The sequence below is a fragment of the Podarcis tiliguerta genome, assembly GCF_965153285.1.
Source record: "Podarcis tiliguerta genome assembly, chromosome: 6".
Lineage (NCBI taxonomy): Eukaryota > Metazoa > Chordata > Lepidosauria > Squamata > Lacertidae > Podarcis > Podarcis tiliguerta.
The window spans coordinates 29,436,914-29,457,501 of NC_139539.1; the positions used below are offsets into that span (position 1 = coordinate 29,436,914).

Here is a 20,588-nt window from a genome sequence, read left to right on the forward strand (position 1 = left end):
ATGGAAAGCACAGGCTCCAGAAGCACTCCTAAGCTTGACCCTTGTTGGAAGTGCAACTCAGTCCAGAAAGTGCAATAAACAACATCATCCAAAGCAGCATACGTTGGAACCTTAAAAAGAGCTTCTAAGGAAACTCTTGGGTCACTGGGTAGGGACAGTCTCTGCTGGCTCTCCAAATTTATTCAGAACCTTCCATCTCTAATGATTTGTACCCCAAGGCATGTTGTTACACTGAACAACAGTACAAGCTGTCTCTATACAAGTGAAAGGCTGTACACGTGTTAATTTGTACAGCTCAACTGTTGCATACACAAATTGCGCCTTCATTGAACACTGCATCTGAATAACTGTTATGGATGTACCACTCAATTATCAGTGTACACAGACTATACACTCATTGAATAAACACCCCCCTCCCCATTCTTCCAAGGATCTCCATGGGGCATTTCAGCAACATGACACAAAACAGTGAGATAATCTGATGAATGAGTGATTTGCAGATTTGCAAAAGGTTGGCAATTCCTGATATAAAACATATATACAGTACATAGGTGCACAAGTATTTTAACATTTAAAAAACCACACCAGATGGCTTCTATATGCCACATACATACTGCACTGGACAGATTCACCATCCACTTTTTGCTGTTCTTCTAAAGCTCCACCATGTGGACTTTCCCCTGCTTTGGTAGTTATATTTGCTACAGCACTTGTAATTTATTTCCACTTTTATTTATATTACATCCTTTTATGAAAACCCAAATTTAAAACATGACATAAACACTGCGCACATCAACTAGGATTGTTATTATCAGCCTGATGTAGAAGACAAAAAAAAAAGGATGACGAAAATAAATCTTCAGGCTCCTTTTGCCAAGATTAAGTGGCATTTTTCAGCAGTACAAAGCGTACATTAAAAAATAATTTTCAGAACACGATATCCAAGGAGCACTTGGGAGAGCAGAGCCATTACAGAGAGTTATACTGGAAATGTGCCTTAACAAATGCTATTATTATCTTGTACCAGTTCAGCTTCCCAGGATTGCATCGTGACTTCTGAGCAGATTTAGGAGTGATTAAGTTTACTGTGCACAAAAGCCAGCTATTTGGCAAACTGTCAACACAGCGTAATTGATATTTTAATTACGCTACTAATACATACATGCTGCTGTTCCCAACGAACCTCCTCATTGGTGTTAGACAAACAGCTTATTTACGGCTCTGATTATTGCTCCAAAGACGTTTTGCATTTATAATCAGTAATATTTTAAACTGCTGAAGGGGGGGGGGACCCAACAACACCAAATTGTTTTGCAAATGTCTAATGGCAGGAAACACCAAGCACAATGCAAAGGAGAATTATTGTTCCACTTGACATGTGTTTGGTAGATGAGGCACCAGGCAACAATATCTACATTCACAGCACTCTGCAGTTGATTTGTTTACTCTGATCAAACCATATGTGGAAGCCCAGCTTTTAGTTCAGAAGACCAGAAGAAAAGTGACAGGCAAGGAAAAATGAGGAAGAAGAGCAACAGGAATTATTAGTGCCTTAGTGTGATTCATGTATGATGGGAGATTGAAAGGGAGGCAATCCTTAGTTGGCATCCATCAACACTGCTGAACTGAAGACGTTAATTTGCCAGACATATGGCACCCCTTTGCATTACAAATGTGCAAGCCCATGAAAGAGAGACAGAGGGCAGCTTATGAAGAATGCTCATCTTGATCTTCACCATCCTCATTGTGCTATAGAACAGATGAAGCAGCATATAGCTTTCCACGAACACTTTCACAAACACCCTGCAAATATAAAAAATAAGAAAAAAAAAACCCTGCCAGTCATTTTAACACCTCTTTTTGAAAGGGCGTAAATGCAGGGCTGGTCCTACATTTAGGCATAAGGTGAAGCAGATCTGGGGGGGGGGGGTGTCAGAACACAGCAGTGGCAATATGGGACATTTTGCCTGACCTGCCAAGTCTTCTTCAGACATTGAGTCGGGGCGCGGGGACATTTTGTCATTTGTCCCAGGTAAAAATATAGGGTCAGATTGATGTTCCCAGAGGGGTGGGTGCTGCAAGTAGTCTCACAGGTATGTGATGGGAAATCTTGATGCATAGCACTTAAAAGCAATTACACTGCCAAACAGAGAGCGCCCGGCCTGGTTGTGTTATCATGCAGATGCCATCCCTCTTCCCTCGCCTTGTCCTCAGGGATATCATCAGGTAGCCTAATTTTGGTGCTCTGTGGCACATGATAGTCTTATATTCATTATGTGATCTCTGATTCGCCTGGCACTTTCATTATACTCCTTTAGGCACCAGGCAAAAATGTTCCTCTTTAACCAGGCCTTTGGTTGATTGACATTCAATGCCCTTTTTAAATGTGTGTGTGTGTGTGTGTGTGTGTGTGTTTTGGGTTGTTCTTGTTTTTATTTTGATTATGTATTCTGTATTCTCATATCGTGATTTTATCCTGTGAACTGCCCTGAGACCTGTAGGTATTGGGCAGCATACAAATTTAAAAAATGATGATGATGATGATGATGATTGGCTGGGTTCATGAAGTGTAGATGAAAGCAGCTTTAACTGCAGCATACTGGGGAATGCATGAGACTGCTAAGATAGGTTCTTTCCGATGGATTTTTCACACCTCTTGGGAGCCTGCTTTTTCTCATCCATTAACATTCAAGTGGTAAAATTCAGCAAAGCACTAGGCATATATCCCACAGTTGTCTCTTGATTAAGTGTGGTTACAGAACCAAACAGTACAGAACAATTACAGAGAAATGTTTATCTTGTAGCAAAAGTTTTATCAAGCTGAGTCAGATTCTCAGTGGATGCAAATACAAGAGTGTAGATACAGGCTCTATTTTTCTACCTCAATTGTTCTCAAATGGGGGCTGCAGGACACCTAAATAGAAGGGTAGAATTGTTATGTAGGCAGAGCACCCAGATCCCCATCCTCCAGCCAAGGTAAGACCTGGGAGGGTTAATTGCATTGTTAGGCTTGTTTCCACTGCCAATCTATTCTCTGCTCCCATTTCAGCACCGGTGCTCTCTCCAAGGACATCATAATGAATAGTCAAAGCTGTTTTAGCTGCCAGTATTAATGAGATCTTCCCTTTGTTTTTTGGCTGTCATTTGTCCTACAAGGGAAGCATGATCTGGTCAGTATGCTACCTGCTGTTACTTTAAATCAATTCAGAGAGTTCACAGTGCAACCCACTGCCGAATGATTCAAAGTGTATGGCATAGACATGTACTAAGGAGAACGTCTCACTGAACTCAGTGAGTAAGCTGTCCAGCTACCTCACTGCTCACCTCTAACTCCAGGTTACTTATGAACAAGTTCAAATTGGACTCTTCCAATGCAGAGGATAGTATTCAACTAACACATCCCATGGGTGCAATGATTTCTCCTTCTCACCCTTAACATGCCCCACACCTTCTCCAAATCTGCTCCAGAGGGTTGGGGGGGGTGTCCTAGAACAGTTTTAGGGGTGCATGGGGGGCAATTAACATTGGATATAACCATGTGGCAAGGTGAGGTGATCACCTCAGGCGGCAGGATGCACAAGAGCAGCAGTTCTCTTCTTCGCGGTGTAGATTTTCACTCTCCTTCCTTGGAGGGGAGAGGGGTCATCTAATCCAAACCCCTGCAATGTAGGAATCTCAACTAAAGCATCAAAGACAGGTGACCACCCAACCTCTGTTTACAAACCTCCACTGAAGAAGAATCCACCACCTCCCAAAGAAGTCCATTCCACTGCTGAACAGCTCTTACTGTCAGAAAGTTCTTCCTGAGATTTAATCAGAATCTCCTTTCTTGTATCTTGAGGTCATTGGTTCAAGTCCTAAACCCCCCCCCCCCCAGAGCAAGACAATCCCAACGGCAATGACTCTCAACAGCAAAGGGCATTCCTAAGCGGCATTCTGGTCTTAAGAGTGAGGCCTATAGAGCATCTTATGTCACCAATTGGCATTCCCTACCACCAGGCAGAGCTCACTGAGAAAGCTTTGAAGAACCAAGTAATTACAGAAGTGAGCTAAAGATTCTAGTATCATGTCCCAGAGCCCCAATCAGAAACTAAAGTTTTTAAGAATAATGTTAAGATACCCATCAGTTCTTGGTAATATATTAAATGTGAACATTTATGTACTTCAAAAATGAGGTTGTGAATCAGGCCACAGGCTCTTTTTTCTGCTAGGAAGCTGCCCACATTATGCATTTAAAACCTAAAGCCAAAATTGCTTGTGTTAGTCAAGGTTACAGGATATTGCAGAGAGGTTCTAATATAGAGAGAATAGTTGAATACTGTTATTTTCTTAATGCCAGCGGAGTCTATTGCATATCTTCCAATAACTATACGGGCAAGAGTGAACATTTTTGTCAGAGAGCTTTCCACCTTGCTGAGAAATGTAATAATTTTATTTTTATTATTCCAGTTTTTAAAACTGCTCTCCATCACTAGAGATTCCTAAGGGAAAATTTAAGGATTCCAGGGCAAGTCTCATCATAAGGGGAGTGTCCAAGCCGAGCTTGTTTGGTTCTGATGCAATCAAAACAGATGCAGCAAGTTTTTTCTTCTTCTTAAAATGCAAAATAATTTCTTCTCTTGCGCCCTTGAGACAAGACAAGCTGCTAGGTCTCATCTCAATACACATGCTGGACAGTCATCATTAATGAAGGAAAAGGGTAAAATTCTATGTGGTTTTGGGTAGCACAATTTTGTTGTTCCTTGCCAACTTCCAGTGGTGAATGTAAATTCAAAACCAGTTCAAACCAGTTGGTGTGTTGCTGGTTTTTTGTGGGGGGGGTTTGTGAGTGCAGATTTACTTATGGAAGAATTCTGTGAGGATCAAAAGTCTGCAACCATATTGATCCCATAAGTAATAACACTATACAGTACCTGTATTTTTCAAACAGCCTGGGCTCATACTCATTACATAGGGACACTCTAAAAAGGGGCTCCAGATAATGTTGACAAAAGCCTACCTCGTGGTTTACGAAGTCAGAACTCTCTGAAAGGACACAAACACACACAGCTTGAACGCACAGCAAAGAATTTAGAAGTAGCTTCTTTCAGCCATGTATAGTTGTGGTTGAGACTAAGGATATATATTTTTAAAGGCCTTAAAAGCAATTGAATGTCATCTTGCAAATATCAGCCTGGAGAAAAATGTTATGAACAAGTCATTGTACACCCCTAGGATTTTTATTTTTAAAAAGAGGTTCCAAATGAATATGCCACATTCATTACAATGAGAACATGAGTGGGGGCTGTTCAATTAAATCTCATAAAGGAGGGGAGGAAGAAACTTAAGAGAGTTAGCAAAGGTAAAATAATGTTCATTAAAAACAGAAAAACAACCTGGAAAATCCTTTGTATTCAACTTCGCACTCGTACATCATAATGTTCCAGTAAAAGCCCATTTTCCCTTGAGATAATAAAAGAATTGAATTTTTCCTTATCGGTCATCTATTTTTCTAGCTATAGCTATTACTCCCTCTCTACAGTTGCTAGGCAACAAGAAATATTAATAGCAGCTTTTATTAGCTTAGCTTTAGCAGCAGAGTACCAGAATGAGAAAATGGAAAACATAAATGTGTTACATAAATCTTTCAACCTTTCAGGGTTTGTGTTAGTCTCTGTTTTCATAATGATTTATTGAAGTGATGGTTCATTTATGAGAAAAAGGAGTGTGAAATAAGAAAACGGAACATTACCCTGAAGGACTGTTTGAAAATAAATAATTATAGGAGGTGAAGAAAAGCTGTTTAAAACCATTTCTCTGAGTTTTATAAAATTTAAAAAGACATATTTCTTTCATTTATTGCCTTTGAGAAAAACACTAGCAAAGGATTGCAAACAGGCCTCCGATTAATACGAAAAAAAGGCATCACATGTGATTGTATTTTGATTATTCCTCACCATGGACTTATATCAGGGAATTTAGTTTTTAAATAGAGACCCATTAATGAGCAGAATTTCAAGCAAGTCATAACCAAACGCATAAAGATTCTATTCAAATGGAGGGGAGCTGACTACTGCCTTCATGGGAATTTGAGATGCTTCAAACTCCTGAACACTTTTCAAATTGCTTGCTTGTCCCCATGTCAACAATGTCTGCCGTTACGTCTGAAATGCTCCAATATTTACCTCTGTTTATTTTTGTAAGGCTGCTAATTTGGAATTCAATTTGTTTTGCAGCTTGATTTGAGTGGCTTTATGCTTTGCTTTATTGCGGCAGTCGCCAGCAATAGAGGCCTGGGAAGTGTACTGCTACATTTAAATGCTAATTTATTTCTCATTGCACTTCACAGGTGTTTTTAAACATTATAACTCAGGGAAGCAGCAACATTTTGGTTTCTACAGAAAGATGAGAATTGTTGTCAATGGATGTTGTTCTTGGGATGTTCCGGTTTATTTTTTAATTTCGAAACACCAGCAAAATGTAAAAAAAAACCATAGTAAGTAATGTGCCAATTTTTTTAAATGAACATCGTAATAAATTGCTATTTACAACAAAAATATCCTAGGCATTGTACAATGTTAGGGGTGGACACAATTCCTTGCCAACCAGCTCATAATTTTAAGGAAAATGAAACAAGAGAAGAGGGGACAGAGGATTTGTTTACATGTCACAGACACTGCTTAAAACTCGCCACAGTGTGATTCTTAACAAGCAGTAAGGTAGTCCTATGCAGTTGCACATGGACTGAACACCACCACAAACTTCTGAAAGGTGAGGTCTGTGACAGTAATCTAATGCACGTGAATGGCTTAAAACATGATAGTCACTATGTGGTGCAACTCAGTGGCTTCTCTGTTGTCCGATAACATGCAAACTATCCCTCTTCCCTGGGGAAGATATAATGCCAATGACAATTTTCTGATCAGAAATTACCCCTGAGGTTCCTTCCCACTATACCTCTCTCACCCCTGGGTTGGGAGATAAGTGTGACCTTCGTGAACCGTGGCTTTGTTTCTGGAGTTCAGAAGGCCCTTTAACCATGGTTCACAGTGATCCAATGTAGACCAGGGTTGAGGGTGAAATCACAAGAGAGTGGCAGGAGACCTTCATCACGTGACTATCTTCAGATAGTTCTACCTTTGAGGGCTGCTGGTTCACATAGAGGCATAAAATACTTTGATGTGAACTGGCCTATACACATATTTCGCCCACAGCTGCCATTTTCCAATGATGGTGACACCATTTTCATTTGATGCTTTGAGGGAAATGGCTGCTTGCTTCTACTAGGTGGAATCTAGGTACATGCAACCTGAGTGACATCATCTGTATGCTTCTCTCTACATTGGCTGAGGTTATGCTAGTGATGGACAGGTGTTTGGATAGGGTAGTGAAATGAAGGCTAATAAAGTTAAATCCTGACAAGATAAAGGCACTGTGGATGTCATGCCCGGGAACTAGCTGCATAGACTGTTCCAGATGTGGTTCATAATAGGAGGGTCCTCTCCAATCCAGTGGTCACTAGGGGCTCAGGTGGCCTCAGTGGCATGGAGTGCCTTTTTCAACTTTGGCTTTTTCACCAGTAATTGTAGTTCCTGGGCAAGGATAGTATGACCACAGTGACCCATGGTCTGGTTACCTCCCAATTGGACTACTATAATGAGCAGTGTGTGGAGCTGTCCTTGAAGACAACACGGAGCTATTGTGGCAGAATACAGAATTTTAACCTAGTACAGTCTGATGGAATCATATCACATTGTTTCTTTTGTTGTTGTTAACATTACACTGACTCTAAAGGAATCACACTGTTTGTCTATTTGCTTCTAAGGTGAATTTAAGATGTTGGTCCTTACGTTTAAAGTCCTAAACAGCCCAAAATACTTAAAAGGAGCAACCTGTCCTTATTCTAGAATGAGGAGGTTCTTCTCCATGATCCACCAGGCTAGAGTCTTCTCTGTGGTGGCACCCTGACTGTAGAATGCCCTCCCAAATATGACTGGTGCTTACGTTGTTATCATTCCAGCACCAGGTTAAAAATTATTTATTTACCCACATATTGTAAATTGATGGTTATATAGCAATCTGTTGTTCTCAACTCCCTTGACTTATTCTGAGTGGCGTATTTTATTATTTTAGCATTGTTCATTTTATTATTTGATTTATGGGAAGAATGAATATATATATATATATATATATATGCGCAAAGCAATAGATGAAATATAGAATAATCTCCTGAATTATTAAAGCCCATTAGTAGCAACATTGTAATCCTGAGTTCTACTCCCCACTCTTAATGGATGATTCACGTTACCTTTTACAAAAGTAGGATGACTCTAATGATTTATTCCTCTGCTTGGCTTCATGAGTGAAAGTATAGCGTAACATGCACATCACAATCCCTAACAAATCCATTAGCACTGGGAATCTTTGCTGTCTAAATGGTTTTGCTTGGGTTTGGGCAACATGGCTCAAAAACGTGCTGTTATAGACATGTTATTTTATCTCAGTCTGAATTCTCTAATATTACTGTCCTGCCTTACAGAAATGTGAAGATAAGCAATATATTTTTTATGCATCAGTTGTGCTATGGATATGGTCAACAAAAAAAGTGATGTAAAAATTTAACATGCAAACTCCTGTGTCTTAGAGAGACAACTGAACACCTTGTTTACTTGGAAGTAAGTATGCCAAATTAGTTCTAATGAGAAATCTCCAAGGGAGACATTATCTTTATAATCACATTATTGTGTCAAGGCCTGAAATGTAACCAAGGTAATACTGATTTGTGAACCCAGCACTTTTGTATGTTAAGCAAAATGCAAATAATGGACAGAGAAAATCTGCAGTGAGGTCAAAATGGAAAGCGTGTCCCCAGTGTACATGGGTGTCCCTGTCAAAGTTTCAATGAATGCAGCATTTTGATCCACATTCCAATCCAACAGTAGAAATCCAAGAAACTCCATGAGTCTCACTGACAACAGTCAAAAGAATGGTGACTGGCAAGAGCTACAAGTTTTTCCATCAGACGTTAGTCTGCATATCAATATTATGATTTGCATTCTTCTGGTACCAAGATCAAACCCTTAAAATGATCTCAGGTAGTGTAACTGGCAGAAAGGCCTCTGCTACAGGCCTTGGAGAGCTACTGTGTCAAAGCATGAAGAACTGGTCTGATTATTATATGGTAAGTCCATATGGTTGGAAAGGCTAAGTGATGCCATTGCTCTGAATCTTGCCACACAGTCTGCCAGCTGCTTCCCACTTCCCTTCCTTCAAAGAGCCTGTCCCCACCTAATGCAGATCCATTATTTGAAAAGCAATGAAAATTTCAGAGGCTTTCATTGACATATGTGGATTTCTCTGCAGTTGCAGGTGTTTGAAATTGATTGCTTCAGAATCTTGTATGGGGGAAGTGAGAAAGATCCCCACAGCCACTAGTTTTCTATTGAATCCATCAATGGACAAATAGGATGAGCACAGGTGTGGGCTGTGCTGAGGTGCAGGGTTCACTGTTCAGAGAAGGTGCCCCCAGCTGATTCCCTGCACCTCTCCTTTCAAGCCACAGCCCATCCCATTCAGCTGAGTCCTCATTCCTTGGGGGAGCCTTTTCAGGGAGCACAGGGTCTGCCGGGCAGAAGAGGCAGGAAATTCAGCTTCCACCCACCCTTTTCTGTAGGCATATCTCTAATCAAAAATTAAAATCAGATTAAATCATGTGTTTACCAAAAACACAATACCAGAACGTCTTGCAAAATCTTGCAACATTAAAGAAGAATACCAGGTTTCAGCCTTATGTGCCTCTGGGGATTTATACCTGAAGTGCAGCCACCAGGAATGTTTCTCTATGCACTTTTGTAGTCTGCCTTGCACTGTTACGGAATGAACACAGGAGTATGTGCATAGAATTCTGTTGTGCTCATGGGTTCTCTAAATAGGGCCACTGTCTCAAGACCAGCTTGGCCCACTATTGAGCATGACAGGAAAGCTGTTTGCACCACACTCAACGTTCTCTCATTCCGGCTGCAATCTGTCTTTTCTTTCTGACAAATGAATGTATTTCCAAATTCCCCTCTGAAAACCCATTTCTCGTTGACAGCTCTTTAACCCAGTCTGCTCAATAGATGCCCCCCACCACCTCGCCTTTCGCACAGTCTGTCTCTCAGTGCTGCTTCAAGTTCCTCGCCAAGATGCTGAAAAGATCTCCCTGCTGTATCAGTGCTAAAGATAACGCTCTGATGATATTATTCCTGTGAAATGAACAGCTAGAAAGTGCTCAGCAACCTTCTGGAGGCTTATATCTCTCTGCGTACTATGAAGGGGCTAGGGAAGGGGTGGGGGCGGGGGGGGGCTGCCTGCTCAACTGAAAAATAAAAGCAATCCATCACATTGGTATGCAGTTTGCTTTTTTCTTGCCCCGTTTTGTTACCCCTTCTTTTACCCACCTTCGTATTTCTTATCCTCCATTCCTCCAACTCACTCTTCAATGCCTAGAAGATTTAACAAGGCTTCACCCTTTCCCCAACCAACTCCTGGTTTTAAGTCTTCTACCAGGGCAACTGAGGCTATTTCCATCTCAAAACCAGGCCAGAAATCAGACTGGAACAGATTCAATTCATCAGTCTCATCGAAAACTGCCTGGAGTTGAAATGTCACCATCCACTCCGACACCAACTCAATAATGGTTAACTGGCCACTAGGTGAAGGTCATCCAAAACAGTGAGTCCAAGCCAGATTTCTTCAACAAAGGGTTAACTAATGCCTCTTTCAAAATGGTCAGATTTTTCAGGCAGCTCTTCCACCCAGTCTGAGATATTCTCAGCATCTACAACCTCTCCCCACCCTCACACCAAACAATGAGAAGATGGAGTCCAGGGCAGGGCATATTGCTAACCAGTGGCGTAGGAAGGGGTGTGTGGTGGGTGGGTGTGGGCCACCCTGGGTGTCCCTGAGGGGGGTTACAAAATGGCAAAAATATGTGTTTTTAAAATAATAATAAAAATTGGGCTCACAACACTAGGTGAGGTAGGGGGCACAGGGCGCCACACCGTGGGGCCTGCAGATTGCCTGAGCCATGCATCTCTCCTGAGGGGAAGGCAGCGGGCAGACTGCCTACAAGATCCATGCTGCTTTTTCAAGCAGCACGGGGCTTGCGTCTGCCCACTGCCTCAGCTGCCCTACAGCTGGGGGAGAGGCTGCAGAGAGGCTCCACACAGTGCACCCTGCCTTGGCTCGCCCCGCTCCCATGGGCAGTTTGCCCCACCCCTGGCTACAAGACACACATGCTACACCGGGCACCTGAGTGGCTAGCTATGCCGTTGTTGCTAACCATATAAAGTATTAGTAAAAGTCAAACAATGCCTGATCAAAGGAAGCATTTAAATCGGTGGGACATATTTCGATGTATCATGTTTATGATGGACTTCTGTCCGCTTTGAACTGTGGCTGAATATTCTGCCTTCTTAATTCTGCCCTAGCTAATAGCTTCTTAACACTGACTCAACTGCATGTTTCCTGTGCCTACTTATTTTTTTATTTATTTACATTTGTTTATTTATTTTATTCCATTTATATCCTGTCTTACTTCTTCATGGGACCCAAGGAAGCATACAAGTAGTTTCTAGACCATCACCCATCCAAGCTGTGACCAGACCCAAACCTTCAGCAAGGTGATTGCTTGGTGTGCCTTCAGACCATACCCTGTTTCTTTGACAAAGCAAAGCGGTTCCTAACACTCATCAGATCCAGTAGTACACTGGCTTCCTCAACCTCGGCCCTCCAGATGTTTTTGGCCTACAACTCCCATGATCCCTAGCTAGCAGGACCAATGGTCAGGGATGATGGGAACTGTAGTCTCAAAACATCTGGAGGGCCGAGGTTGAGGGAGCCTGCAGTAGTAGCATCACTACTACTCACAGCTGCTTCCCACAGAGACCATTTGTCTACACTGTTGTAAAACATTTAGCATGGCATAGTTTCTAGTGTAGCATGTGAGGCTGTTCATAAAAAAAATAAAACATGTGGGCTCAAAATAGCCTCCTTGTCTCTGCAACAGCATCCTACATCAGCTAGACCCCAAGAAGAGAAAGGAACACATCAACATCTGTGGTTGTACCTCAACTGGTAAATTTCCTCCTCACTTTGTTTTTTCATAATGAGAACTTGGTGTATGCAGGTTATTTATAGAACCAAAGTTTATTTTATAACCAATGCAGCAGGATGTGGTCTAACTATTGGCCACACTCCCTTTGCTTTAGCGAAGAGAACATTAACTTTTTTCATATCTCACAATCAGTGGGGATGAAAGGAGAAAACGCTTGACAGGTGCAGAGAGGGCAGAAAAAAGGGAGTATGTAGAACCTTTAGTCTTCTAATGGAGTTTGAAAGTTTAAAACTCAAAAAAGCATTTCATCAAGTCATTCAGCAAAATATGCATTGGGTGCAATCCATCAAGCACTGTGGCTACATATTGTCCAGTAACTTAGCTCAGGGTTTATATGGGACCAGACACAACTTCAACTGAAGTGAGTTGGGGGGATGGAGTCACAACAATAGTGCTTTGTGAATCCAATAAATCCACTGGATACTTAAAAACACAATCCTATGTTTGTTTACTCAGAAATAACTCGAACTTTATTCACTGTAGCTTTCTTGCAGATATATGTTTGTAGGGTTGCAACTTTAATTTAGCCATGAAATCACAGTCCTACAGGGGCTTATTTGAATTGTTAATTTCTTATTCTTGGACAAGCTTTAGTCAGTCACTGGAACTCAGTGGCTCCAACAAACAAAGATCACAACTGAATATCTAAAAGCAGTTCTGAGGAAGTACCCATGACCCTGATACTGAGCTACTAAAAGTTTGTCAGTTTCTTCCAAGCCATAGTTAAGCTTCCTTGATCATGTCATAACATGGTGTTTGGATTGAGCCACTGCCTTACTCTGCATTTCAGATGTTTTCCTTATGTGCTGCTAACTCTAAAGCAGAAAGTAGTAGCTCTGTTACAGGATACCGATATTTCATTGAGATTTTTTCCTCTATGATTATAAGGAGAAGAAGTCGTGACTTTCTATATATTTTAACAACAACAAGTTTTGTTCTGCTTTGTGCACTTCTAACTGCTTTCAGCTTTCTGTCACTAGACAAAAAAACTAAGAATAATACTGATTATCTAGTAATCGGAAGCGGTAACTCTTAACATCATGAAAAACAGACATCATGAAACGAAAATGGAGGTTAAGATTAATTCTCTGCATATGGGTATGTTAAATTAAACATAACTGCACATATGCATGGAGTTAAAAGCTCCATTTCTGAAAACACTTACCACATGCTGCAAATAGTTACTCCTGTGCAGTCCCATGGACCTCAGTGGAAGGCAATCTAATGACTAAAGCAACAGGGTTGGGAGTTAGGGGAAACAAAGAATCCATTCCATGCTTTGCCAGTGAATCATTTATTCATTTATTTATTTGTTCCCCAGCCCTTCCTACGTTTAGGGCCACTAGAGTCACATGGGCTCTCGCTGTCCTGAGAATTAGTTATTCATCTGTATACAGTGTTCTGAAGATTCCTTGGATAAGAGGCAGTAATGAGCAGCTGCACTTGATCTCCTTATTTAAAAACATGACCGTACAAGATAATACCCTCTTGTTGATCCTAACTGATAACATATATTTGTGGGTGTAGTTTTTGTGTCAAATCACATTGGGACTGGGGGAGAATTCGGAGTACAGGAATACATTTCGATCACCTTGTCTTTGTCTCCTAAACTTCTAGCAATTAAGAAATTTCTCTTGCACTAAAAATATAAACCAGCATAATATTAGTATAACAAATGCTAGCAAAGTCTGGACAGAGACAGAGAGTACAGCACAAATTACCCTAAACAAAAAGGGATTGCCAGTTAACAGTCTAGGAATACCGTCTGTCACAAAAGGAGAGAGCAGCTACTGTTTCTCTTGCTATTCTCATCACCCTGCTTCTTTGCCCACCCACAATGTGACAGAACAAAACTCTTTCTTGTTTCACTAGGCAAAAGGGGAAGGTTTTCACAAGAAGTGGGTGGGTTGGGGGAGCAGGGCAGAAGAAACCTTGGCTGCATCCTTCTCAGCTATGAGGCTGTCAAAAGAGTCATGAAGTTCCCCCGGGTTGCAATCTGGCAACTCTACAAACAGAAACACACCAAGAGTTCTTCTACCTTTGGTGTGGATTGGTTATATGTGAAGTTTGGCACGATCACATGTGCTTTTCTATGCTTTGGTTCACACCATCCAGCTTTTATATATTATATTTTATAAATATATACACATGCCTTTTGGGGTATGTTCTGTGTATTTAATACTGACGTTTCTTATACCTGACTTGGGAAAATAGATTTTGACATATTGAACACTTTAGGATCTTTTTGGCAAGGGATTGGGCAACAATAAAATGGAGACAGTTCACTTCATTGTGGCATTGCACAAAGAATTAGGGCCTGGCAGGTATAAGCTGTTAACAGAGACAAACTTTGGAACCTGTTTGTTCTGCCCATAGGATTTCATTCTCCCTCCTGTGCATGCAGACCTTTCATTAATGCCAGTTGAAAACTGCAATGTATTTAACTGGGATAGATGCTATCAAGGCATGAACATAAGGCAGAGGTACTGGGAGTACGTGTCAATGGAAAATAATGCCTGACTCACTGCGACAGGAGAGGCCCTGAAGATCATTTTAATGGCAAATGGAAACTCGAATGTCTGACAAAAAGGTAGAAATGTTTTTAATTCTGGCTTAAAACAGAAAGACAATTCACTTCCTCAGTGGCCTTTTTGCTGCTCAGAGCCTTGGGGATATATCATGCTTCCAGAGGCCTTCATTTAAAGTGAAACACCCTCCGTTGAGAAATGGATGAGAAACTCGTGACTTCTCCAGATTTTTCCTTTCTTTTCGTTTTTCATTTTCATTACAAGGGGGAAACAAATCTTAATATCCCTATTCTACGCTTACAGCACACTAAGCCCTCTTCTTATCTTCCTGCAGCTCAGTCCTGATTTATTGTCATGATGCTGCATTTGTAAAACAGAACCATAAAGTAAAGAAGAGAACATTTCCCAAGGACTACTCTAAAATAAATTATTTCAGATGTGTAGAAGCTGCTTAATAAATCCCGCTATTCTTGTTTCTTTGGGTATTTTAGAAACTGATTTATAAGTGCAATATCTCCTCTCAAAAATGAGACAATCAACGCAGGATAAAATTATCATGTTATGAAAATAGGGGTCAGGCATTGGGGCTGCACTTTAAATTAAACTGAGGGGGGGAATATCTTTCATATGAAATTGACTCTTTTGTCTCAGAAATGAATGTTTTAATCAACTCCGCTGAAGAGGAGCCCTAAAGTAATGTTTGATTTCATACAAGGTGCCTGTTGGTTTTGAGAAAGCCATGACAAGGAGAGGGATAAGGTGAATCCCCTCATATTAAACACACACAATAAAACATCCACCACAAATTTAGGGGATGATGGTGAGAGGGTGCGGCTGAGCTTCCTCCACTTCCTGCACTATTGTCTCTTATAAAGTCTACTTGCTTTCGAGAGTCTGAGCCCACACCAGAAAAATCAATTGGTTTTTAGATAAGAGGCTTGTATAATTGCCATTATATTAACTTAGCAAAAACTGTTACATCTGTATCCCACCTTTCCTTTTAAAAACAATGTTATCCTCACAAAGAGCTGGTTCAGATTTACCACTAAACCATCATCTGCATTACCCAAAACTTCAGCTCTAAGCCATGATTTGTGTTACAGATATACAGGCAAACCATGGTTTATGTGGTTTCCCTCTTCCCCTCCCACTTTCCTTGACAATCACAGGATGCCAACCGAATGACAACCTCCAAAGGCAAAGCAACAGCCTAAACGATGGTTTACTGATTTACATGTAACAACCAAACCACCATTTGCCCGAATTATGGGTTGACAAAGAGTTTCAAACCATGGTTTCAAGTTTGGGATTGGCAACAACCCACAAACAATGGTTTGTCAAACGGTAATGATTCAAGCATCACAAACCACTGTTTGGCTTTGTGGAGCATGGTTTATAACATTATGTTCAAGCCATCTCATAAAGTAATTATATAGGAAATTCGGCTGAGAGATAAGTGATTTATCCAAAGCCAAACAGTAAACTTCATAGTCTGGTAGGACTTTGAACTTTCCACATTCAAGCCCAATATTGGAGCCACTACACTAAAACGCTCATCAGGTGTTAATGATATATATATATATATATTTAAGGTGCCAAATAAACACTACCATTTGGCAGCATTTAATTTCTGACTGCCTTTATTCATGATTTGTTGGCTGATTTCTTCGTCCCTATTTCTATATACTTACTTTTTATTTCAATGGATAGCATTTTAAACATTTGTTGTAAGCTGCTTTGGGGCTAATATTGTTGGAAAGATGGGATATAAATGTTTAAACACATAAAATGATGCATCCAAGGAAGCTAATGATGAAGGAAATAATGCATAGCTATCTAATAAAACTGCACAGTAATAGCCACACTGCACATGAAACCGTAACTGAAATTAAGGCAACATGGGTTTTTTTATTTTCAATTTTTTGCTTCCCATTGCAAATTCACCTTTGCTCTGTGCAAACACTTTAGACATTCTCTCCCAGATCTAGCTTTTACATATTTAAGGATTCCACCCCCTTCTGCTATTTTATGCAAAAGAGTAGCATAGACCTTTTAAAGTAACACAATAAAAGGTAATAATTTAAACAATTCTACATATGCAACAGGCTAGCAGACTGGAGGCCGGACTCTGCTTCCTCAAGCAGCATTTCCATCAGTTTAAATGTATTATTTGTTTACTTACTTATTTGTCTATCCTGCCTTTCCCTTCTAAAACTGACTCAGTGGAAGCTGGTGGTTTGAAAGGGGGACAAATGGGCAGCTCATTTGACTTTTCTCGTTGATGACTTTCTTGTCTTTCTTTCTACTTTTCTACCTTTCCTCCTTTTACCTTTTTCTGGCTCCTAGGCTGACCGTACATCAGGGATGGAGGAGGGTCATATGATAGACAATCATTTACAGGAAAAGCAAGTTACTCTTTGCTTGGGCCCATGGAGGCTCATCCATGTAGCACCAAACCGTGGCTTGGGCATTACATGTGAACACTGCCTCTGTCACTGAGATTAGGTACAAAAAGTGGACATGGTCAGGAGAAACCCCAATTTTGCTTCAGCCAGTTAGGTGTTGTTACCAAATGAGAGATGACAGAATGAGTGCATGAGTTTTCCTGCCTAGACTGCTTCCCTCTTCCATATCCTTGGGTAAACAAAAGGTGAGCTAGATGAAAAGATCAAGGACAGACTCTCTCAAAAGGGTTTTATATATATATATAAATTAAGCTATATGGATGATTGCAGACATAAAGCTTGGTGGTCTAACACTGGGCATTTGCTAACATACAGAGATGTTCACTTCCCCAAGCATAAAGTAATGTGGATGGATGTGATGGTATTTATATTCCCACTAAACATATCAACAAAGCAATGAATGGGAGACTGTGGAAGATCTCTCCCTGCTTCTACAGATCAAGCCACAGCACACAAGAAGAATAAAGCACGTACATGCAAGTCCCTAAAGGCCCAAATCAATATGTATGGCATTATATACACAAAGAGTGAAACATAAAACCACCACATGAATACATCTTAGTCATTAGCAGGGCTTAATAAAAAAAAAAAGCAAGAGAATTTCAAGCCAAAAAAGTGAATAGAAAAGAATTATGAGCGTGACCAAATTGCTATAAAGGAGTCAACTGTAGAACTTTCAGTTCTGGTATCTAGTTCCCTAAGGTTGAAAAATGATTGGTGGTAACTCACTTTATTCGATTCCCCTGTAAGTCATGCTTACCCATGAATGTGCTTCTAAATTCAGTCTTTTCATAATGAAAAATAAGTGATACAAAACAGGAAAAGAAAGTGTATTTTTAGTAGGCCAGCAGAATCGAAAGGCTCAATTATATAATGCAGGTTATTAACATATACCACAAGACTCTGCCTACAAATAAGCATTTTTATTCTGCATAGTCAAGAGTATTATGAATTCTAAAGCTATCAATTCAGAAGGAGAAGCTGACCTAGTAAAAGCTATTCCAGGTATTCCATGACCTGGAACCAGCCTAACAGGACTTCAGGTACCAAACAGGATGCTACTAGCACACAACCAAGGTGTAAAATGAAACGCAAGTAGAAAAGGAAAGGTTACTCACAGTAGGTAGCTGACTAGAAAGAAGGTGTCCATCTTGGCTCAACATGTTAGATACCATAATGGCTGGGAGGTCCATATTCTGGTAGGAGTATGCTGGTATCAGGCTATTTGGAGGGAGACTGTGGCACAGTGAATGATATCCAGTTTCATGATCCACCAAGTGAAGGAGGGAAGGGTCCGGGAGGTTAGGAGGAGTAATAGGAGGGATTTCATAATCTTCATTATTCTCATTCTGACCATTGTATGTCTAAAACAAAATTGAAAAAAGACATTCTTATAAAGCAGATCTCGCATTACATTTATCCAAAGCCTTAACTGATAGCCGCAGTTATACCAGTCTGCCTACCTTCTGCAAAAGCTATTTTAAGAGCACAAATAATTTGAATGAACTCTTTACATGAATAAATTTATTTTTTAAAAAAACCACAACATACAAGAATAGAGTTATTTGTGTTGTACAGGCCAAACTCGCACATTGCCTATTTATGGGATAGTAAGTCTCACGGAATTCAGCGGGGCTTATTGTCAAGTAAGCATGAAGTAAACTGCAGCCTAAAAAGAAGAAAAGTGCGTAGACGAAGAAAACTTCTTATAAAAGAATGCAAAACACTACAGGCACATTCATTCACAACCAGTCAGATGACAGTAAGGCCAGTTTGGTGATATATCTATGCTTTACATTTTGGAAATTGATTTGGTATTGCACCACTGGAATCCTCATGGTAATACAAATGCATTTTTGCACCGGGGAATGAATACTGAAGGAAGTTGTGGCAGGGGAACAAATTATGACACTATTAAAAACAACTTGTATAACTGCTTGCAAGATGGCATCTCTTTGCCCCCATCAATAGCACTATAGCTTCTCCAATATGGATACAAAATATAAGCACATAAAGATTGCCCTGTCCCTTTCAAATGAGGTAGCAGATGCACATGACATGGGGATCTACTACATTCATTTAAAAATAAACACAGCACCATCTTCAGGCGGAATAACTCAGCTTGCACATCAAAGCTCTTGTGCCCATAAAATATTGCTGGATGAGTATACTTGTGTTCAGCAGGGAACCATAATGATCATGATGCAAAGCAACATCTTTTTGATGTGTTTGGTTCCCACACAGCGTGGATCAAACTCCTGTACACAAATTAATGATTCCATCCAAAATTAAAGCAATCCGACTTTGACTCCACCACACATGCACTGCCACAGGTTTAGGTGGCATCTTAATTTTTGCCTGAGTTGCATTCCTCTTCGTAATATAGTAGATTATACATTACAAGTACTGTAAAGCTGCATTTTAATTTGCTCACACTCCTGTGAAAACCTCTGTCTTCATTCCCACACCTACACCAAGCTTCTACATAGGTGAGCTTCTCTACTGACTACAATGTTGGTGACCTGAGGTGGGAACAGCTGAAAAGCAACTGAGGTGGTGGAGAAATTTCCCCCCATGCTTCAGAAGCACCAGGAGATATGCAAGCATTGAGCAAGAACATGATTTGTTTACCAGACAGTCTCCTTAGCACTGATGTCAGCAGGGGTAGCCATCCAAAGAGCAAATATGCGCAAGCACAGCACTGGCAGCAATGCCCAATTCCCCCATTGGTATGGAGGAATTCCCAGTCTCCGTTGATCACCAACCATCAGTTGCCAGCATTTTCACTTAGCAAACTATATCACCAGCCATTGCTGCTTGGACATATTCAAATGCAATGTGAATGGAAGGGAAAGGAAACTGTTTCATACTTGGAAGCTCATTGTATGGATTCTGTATACCTAAGGCAGCCCTAGATCTCTTACCCTTCCCTTTTTCTGTATCCTTATTGCTTATTTCATCATAGAGGAAGAGGCTGTATGAAAAATATTTACAGAGGGAACAGAGAACACTTGTACATAATGATTGGATACATAAAGTTGTGTTGATGCCCCCAGTCAAGAGCAAACTTTTGTATTTCTGTAAGGGCAATGGGGAAACCAACAGCATGATTTTAACCTACATAAGTCAAATGAAATAATGGATTTACCATCTATTTCTCCCCCAAAGCTATTTGCTCTGGCATCTTAAAGCATATTACAATCCCTCATAAGCCTGATCCTGCCTTTCCTTTTGATCTGCTGCCCTTACATTGATGATGAGAATGAAGAACGCAAGCTGAATCCTCAGTTTATCTTGACATTCGGAAAGGGTTGAACTGCTATTTTATGACAGATTTTGAAAACCCTTGCTACAGAGCACTGCAGCCCACTGATTCAGTTAGTGTTTTTATAAAGCACAAGAAAAAAATGCAAGAAATGGCCATTTTGTTGCTGTTGTCGTTGTTTAATTAATGTAGGG

The 20,588-nt window shown here is 40.5% G+C and overlaps 1 protein-coding gene and 1 long non-coding RNA gene across 11 annotated transcripts in view; one reads left to right on the plus strand and one right to left on the minus strand.

The window, feature by feature from the left end:
• TOX2 (TOX high mobility group box family member 2) overlaps positions 1-20,588 on the minus strand; it is a 258,281-nt gene that overhangs the window by 80,498 nt on the left and 157,195 nt on the right. For 6 of the 10 annotated variants that reach the window (XM_083444020.1, XM_083444016.1, XM_083444022.1 and 3 more), the window contains 2 exons: positions 18,248-18,493; positions 13,302-13,364 (listed from right to left, as the gene is read on the minus strand). In XM_083444020.1, the coding sequence (XP_083300146.1) occupies positions 13,302-13,364; positions 18,248-18,493 (309 nt within the window). The remainder of the gene's footprint in view (positions 1-13,301; positions 13,365-18,247; positions 18,494-20,588) is intronic. The other 4 variants (XM_083444015.1, XM_083444019.1, XM_083444023.1 and 1 more) reach the window with 1 other exon arrangement.
• LOC310679458 lies at positions 4,462-10,253 on the plus strand. The gene is made up of 3 exons (XR_014512276.1): positions 4,462-4,580; positions 6,329-6,475; positions 10,073-10,253. It is a non-coding gene; the product is annotated as an uncharacterized lncRNA (long non-coding RNA).